The following is a 6,532-nucleotide window of genomic DNA, read 5'->3' as shown; positions in this document are numbered from 1 at the left end:
CATAACCAGAGAATTTCAAGACAAAAAAAACAACAACCCTTTTTCCGAAAAGCACTAAAGGAGTTAAAACATAAAAATAAAAAAAAGTTACCATTTATGTTGTAATTACATATAGCTCCTTGCCAGCCTTGTGGTTTCATCAATAGTATTAATACAATGGATATTCATTTGATTTATAAAGCTTTTTGTGCTCTTCATCACAATTATATATTTTTTTTTTTTTGTAAAAAGAGGATATTTCTTTAAAAGAAGTATGCTCAAAGCATATTGTCCGAACACCTTGAATAAATGTGTGTATGCATCTTACATTGACAAAAAATAAAGCAGACAATGGCACACTGTAAGCTATAACAAAGTCTTTGAGTACCTAATTCAACTTCTGTTTATAAAAGTTACTAATGCACATTTAAGGAAAAAACTACTATTAGTTATTATATGCAAAAAGACTGATTTTCAGAGTAACACACCAAACTGCACAGTTGAGTAGTGTGGTCCAAGTTGAAATGTTTTATTCAATGAAAGTATCCATACTGCCAAACCCAGTATTCTAATCCTACATTTAAAAACGGAAGACTGCATCCACCTATTCAGAGCTTTTCTGCTCTACCCAATACGTCAGAAGCTGGTTTAAAACCTCCTTTAGTTCAGGGAGAGCTGAAATTTGCCATCAAAGGTACAGGCAAGTATGCAGCGGAAAAACCATAATGGACGAGATACACATGTGGTTTCACTCACACAGACGAGACAAAAACACGAAACGCACCCAAAAGTCTGGTGTCTACAACTAAAGACGTGAAGGGCTCCTACAGCAGCCCTCTGAGTGTCATCTGTTACACACGGGTCCCTTCGTTCAAGCTTTGTCGGGGTGAAAACCGTAGATCAGGACTGTTGTGACCTAATATTAGTGTTGTCTGATGCAAACGTGTGCGTTTCTACCCAACGCTTCCCTTCCCAAAAATTAAACCTCAGTAAAACATTCCGTCATGATCAACACTGTAATAAATAATGTTGAAAATAAATTTTTCAAGCCAATCCTAAATGCTCTTCTTTCGTTCTGTGTGACCTAGTAAATATGCATTTGCTGCACTCTCTGAAGAAGTGAGCCATCACTAATGCATTGTTTGACAAGAGTATAGTGCGTGTCCTTGGCCAGGGCATCTAAGAGTAACAAGGTGAGGGTAGGTATTCAAAAAAAAAAAATCAAGCCAGGATTATTGCAATCTTCAGCTTCCTATGCCTCGAACTCCAGGCCCAAACCCAGTTTGTGGCCACCTGCGTTAATGTTCTTCCCATCCAGAAGAGCAGAAAGGGTCAGCTTAATACCTGAACCGAGAGAAGAGGGAAAAAGTTAGACAAGGAACGATCACATCCAAGAGAGCTTACTGAAAACAACAGAACGGCATATACACTGCCATAGTTTGGGATCAGTAAGATTTTAAACGTTTTTTACCTTTTTTTAAAGTCTCTTTTGCTCATCAAGGCTGCATTTATTTGATTAAAAATCCAGAAAAAAAACTATAATATTGTGAAATATTATTGCAATTTAAAATAATGGTTTTCTATTTTATGGTACTTTAAAATATAATTTATTTCTGTGATCAAAGCTGAATTTTCTTCAGTGTCGCATGATCCTTCAGAAATCATTCTAAGATGCTGATTTGCTGCTCAAGAAACATTTCTGATTCTTTTAAATGTTGAAAACAGTTGAGCTGCATATTTTTCTGGAAACTGAGATGTAGTAAAATATGGATTAAAAAATAAATTGAATTTTTGACCCCTAATGTACATGAAAAAATTTTTTTTTTTTAAATCATCATTTAAAATGTTATAATATTTCACAATATTACTGTTTTACTGTATTTTTGATCGAATTAATGCAGTCTTGGTGAGCAGAAGACACTTTTTAAAAAAAAAATAAAATCATGTATGGTCTAAAAAGCAGCTGTCATTTTTTGCCGCATGATAGCAATCGCAAGTTAAGTATTCTGCCATCTTTGCAGGAATGTAATATGCAATTGTAACATTTATCTTTAGCAGCACTATGAAAGTGAACATTAGGCACAACAATGCCAGTACAAGCGTAGATATCTATGATTACAACGCGTCACATGACTCAACATGCGTCATCATTTTGAATGCCTCTGTTTTCACGCTCCAAACTACAACATGAAAACAGACTATTCAACTGTATCTACTTGAGAAAGCATCTTCAAAAACTGGGTCTCAATAGCTATGTTTCCATCCAAAGTTGCGAATTTAACTTTTGCGCAAAATTGGAATATCGCATGAAATATTTGCGAATAAGCACCGTTTCCATCCAACGAGTCAAAGAGAACAAAATCGTCACTTCCTGATAAACTGCCACTAAATATCGCTATGAAAAGTAGGAGAAGCCACTGGAAAAGCGAGCAGACGAAACATAATAAATGCGTTCATTGCTTTCGGAGGCGGATGCTGCTGTTTGGGAACGCAGTCGTGTTAAGACAGTTCTGGGAGGCGATTATACAGAAATACTTAAGACAACAGGCTTTAGCTCAGGCACTGCAGAACGACCAAAACAACATTGAGATGCTGTGCAATGAGATCGGTCTGCTGGTTTCATTGCACAGACTTTTTTAAATGCGCATAGAGGAATTTATAGGGCAAATGCGTTTCCATCTCCCATTTTTCCGCATTCAAAATGTGCATAAAAACAGGGTCATGAAAACATAGCTAGTGTGGACCAAAGGTCAAATGTATCTGGATTAATGTGGATGTAGCCTCAACCCGCCCAAACACACTTTTCCTGAAGTTTCTAGCAATCCTTGCGACTGTGATTAGTTGGTTCAGCTGGGTTCAATTAGGACTGAAGCTAAACTCTGCAGGATAGTGACCGTCCAGGAGCAGGAGTGGAGCTTTAAACGGTTGCATATGCATTTAAACAGGTTTAATAAACTCGGTGCACCTGATTCACATACTCACCAGGCTTCAAGGTTTGAGTATATCCCAGGCCGACGAGGCTAGAATTATTCACTTTGGCCTGTAAAACAGACAAAACATGCTTGACTGCAAAAGTCACTGCCGACAAACATAACAGCACTACATTTCAGCCCTTTCAGAAAGCATGGGCTTATTTTTCATAACCAGCTGAACGTCATGAAGACCAGGCTCTTCCTAGCTGAGCATGCTTCACAACAACATCTCATCCAAACTCTTGTCATATTTAGGCTGCATTTACACTAGGTATGTTTACGTGCATTAATTTGCTAATCGGAATGAATCCAATCTGAATCCGATTCCGTTTACATGTGCATTACACGTATTACTGTTGTTATGATTATTCATGAGATTATACAACACGTTATATGTTTTTTTATTAGCGTGCATTATTATGCATTAAGAATACCCTTATGGTGCATTATAAATGCAGGCTTCTTCATCTGGTGTTACAATGCATCATACTCGTAAAAGTTATAACCACAAATAGGTTAGTATTATAATGCATTGTAACTGTTGTTATGTTTATTTATCAGATGATACAACAGGTTGTTTATAAGGCACCATGCATGCATTATAATGCATTAACAATACCCTTATAATGCATTATAAATCCAGGCTTCATGGAAAGTGTTACCAGACTTATTGCACTCACATTTTGAATTTCAGGTTAAATTCTGATTGCATTCTGCTTGGCTACATCACGTTGTGAAAGCGTGCTATTCATTAACACTCTTGTTGTTTCTTTCACGTGCACAAAAGTTAAGGTTTGGTGCAATGAGGCCTTTAGTGCTGGGGATTTTTTCAGGTTACATCATTATGCCAGGAGAAATGACTGCCTTGATCAGTGAAAAAGCAGCATGGTCAAAAACTAAAAGCGGCAATGATAACTTACCGAGAAGGAAGCATCGGCATCGATCTGATACTTGGCAGCGATGCCAAAGCGGGTGTTGCTGTTGCCGGCGGTCCAGGCCAGGTTGACCGCCGTCTCCAGATTATCGTTCACTTTCTGGTAAATGGAGCCACCAAATTCTGTTCCATCATTCCTGCGATTTGAAAACACATCGCACACATCTTTTAATTAATAAAATGCACTGAAATGCAAAAAGTACACTGTTGAAAACAAATGATCATCTAGTTGATGAAAATCAATTTCACTAAATCACATAATAGAATGCAAAACAACATTTTGACTATACTTCTATTCCAAAGGATATTTCAACTCGAAACACGTTTCAATCAACTGAGATCCACAAAAGGGAAAACACACAGGGTTTCTGCAGGTTTTATGAATGTTTTCATTCCCCACTGACACATTTGTTCTTGTTTTAAGCATAAATTCACATAATTTTGTTCAGAGTCTCAGAAAACAAGACTTTATATCTTCAGTTTGCATCTCAAATAAAAGTAGGATGTTTTATGGCAATTTTATAGATACGAATTTTCAAATAGCAGATTTCTTGTTCTGAATTCTTAGACTCCAAGTATCCCGTTTTTAACAATAAGCTTCAAGTTTTCAAGATGAAGAAGAAATTTGGAACACCAAATTCAAAATTCTAAAATTCTAAATGGAGGAATTCACATTGTACGGTAAGTGGTTCAGAGGTCAAGCTTCAGGGTTAAACAGGAAAGAGGGTCTTGGAGACGTCTTTCAAGATGTTTAGATGTTTGTATTGCAAAAAAAAAAAAAGTAAACCACTGAGAAAGCATGCATACTTAATGCCATGACTATGATTTTTAAGACTTTCTGTTCCAACTTGAGACCTTTTTAAAGCCTTCATTTATGGAAGGTTTAAATAAAATAATTTTTTGATGTTATAAAATAAAGATTGCAGTATTTTTTTTACAAGAAAATACTATTTTATTAAGAAAAAAAAAACATGTTTAATTCAGTGTCTTACTTGCCGTTTTTTAATGTAAGAATATAAATAAAAATAAAAAAAATCACCATTTTTGACTGCATATTTTTCATTAAAAAGGTTGCAGTGTGTCTTTGTTATATGCAGCCCTAAACACAACTGCACACAACTCACTCACTCCTTAAGATTTGAGCTTCAATGATATAAACAAGCACCAGACATCAGCATGCTACTTCCTGCTGCAAAGCCCTTGACAAATCCAATCGCCGGGGAATAAACGTATATATAAATAACCCAGCTTTCCGACCTTGAGACTGCTGGAGACAGACAACAGACTCGCTAGCGTAGGTCTGACGATTTTGCGTTTGGTACATACACGTTTGTGTGGAGCTGGAACTCGTCGGTCTTGTAGCCCACAGCTAAGTTGCTCTGGGTGACCCGGTTCCTCCCAGCCTCGAAAGTCATCTGGTACCCGGCCAGCCAGCCCTCGAAGCCCACGACCACGGCTCCGTGCACCGCGGTGCCATTGATGTCATAGTCCACATCACAGCCCAGATTGATGTGCTCGCGCTGGTAGCCGCTCTTGATCTTCCCGCTCTTCTTTCTATGGGAAGTCATGAGAGAAGCCAGTGAAGCGTCAGAGGAAACTGTGCTGAGTTTGTGTGAAAACCCACAATACTGAATGCAAGTCATCACCTGATATTCTCATGTGCTTGTTTAACTAGGGCTGCACAACTAATCAAAACTGAAAATGCAACAAGGCTTAGCGTGATTATTAAATCACTAGACTGAGATTTAATTCAATAAATATATGCATGTTTCCGAGTGGAGCGCAGCACGGTGTTCATTTACACGTCAGCAGCTCATGATCCCCGGTGCGATCACTACAGCGACACTAATTGTGCTGGAGCACATAGTGAACAAGTCACATACCCAGTGTTCGGAGAAAAGGAGGAATCAAATGTCAACTTCAGTCCTTTAGCCAGCTGAGGAGAAGAAAGCAGCACTCGTGTTAAATGACAAGAATGTAATTCATATCCAATCAAGTGGAGCTCAGCTTTCCGGGTCTGGTACCTGGTCCTGCAGAGTGATCTCCGTGCCCAGAGTGTTGTCAGTGTTCCACTTCTCAGTGAAGGTCAGGCCGTGTTCTGCCCACTTGTACTTGGTCTCCAGCGTTCCTGCTACCTTGCTGGTCTCCGTGTTAGCCGAGCCGGAGCTCTTGAACTCCTACAGCACCAGGAGAACGGATGCGTCACATGCTGAGAATTACTGAAACTCAAATGAGACAAAATGCGACGTTCAACTCCTCTAAGACCCTCTTTCCTGTTTAACCCAGAAGCTTGAACTCTGACCCACTTTCTGTACAATCCGAATTTCTGTATTTTGAATTTTACATTTTAGAATGAATATCGAATTTGGTGTTCTGAATTTCGCCTTTAGCCTTACGGTTAAAAACTGGATATCTGCAGTCTAAGAATTCAGAACAAAAAATCTGCTATTTGAAAATACATGTCAATAAAATTGCCATAAAAATGTTCAGTTTTGTTAAATATCAAATGTCTAGGATTCAAGTTTTTAAAAAAATCTAATTTAAAGGAACACTCCACTATTTTTGAAAATAAACTCATTTTCCAACTCCCCTAGAGTTAAACAGTTGAGTTTTACCGTTTTCGAATCCATTCAGCCGATCTCAGGGT

The 6,532-nt window shown here is 38.0% G+C and overlaps 1 protein-coding gene across 3 annotated transcripts in view; it reads right to left on the bottom strand.

Moving 5' to 3' along the window:
• Positions 1 to 484: 484 nt before the first annotated feature.
• The window catches only part of LOC107728276 (voltage-dependent anion-selective channel protein 1), an 11,725-nt gene continuing 5,677 nt past the window's right edge, over positions 485 to 6,532 (bottom strand). For all 3 annotated transcript variants that reach the window (XM_016538397.1, XM_016538398.1, XM_016538396.1), the window contains exons 4-9: positions 5,910 to 6,062; positions 5,769 to 5,821; positions 5,212 to 5,439; positions 3,872 to 4,022; positions 2,962 to 3,019; positions 485 to 1,323 (exon numbers count right to left, since the gene is read on the bottom strand). In XM_016538397.1, coding sequence (XP_016393883.1) covers positions 1,232 to 1,323; positions 2,962 to 3,019; positions 3,872 to 4,022; positions 5,212 to 5,439; positions 5,769 to 5,821; positions 5,910 to 6,062 — 735 coding nt within the window. In that variant the 3' untranslated portion in view covers positions 485 to 1,231. The remainder of the gene's footprint in view (positions 1,324 to 2,961; positions 3,020 to 3,871; positions 4,023 to 5,211; positions 5,440 to 5,768; positions 5,822 to 5,909; positions 6,063 to 6,532) is intronic.

This window comes from Sinocyclocheilus rhinocerous, unplaced genomic scaffold (genome assembly GCF_001515625.1).
Source record: "Sinocyclocheilus rhinocerous isolate Xijiao unplaced genomic scaffold, SAMN03320098_v1.1 scaffold217, whole genome shotgun sequence".
Taxonomy (NCBI): Eukaryota; Metazoa; Chordata; class Actinopteri; order Cypriniformes; family Cyprinidae; genus Sinocyclocheilus; species Sinocyclocheilus rhinocerous.
Note: the sequence above shows the minus strand (reverse complement) of the source record. Positions and strands in the feature narration are given on the sequence as shown.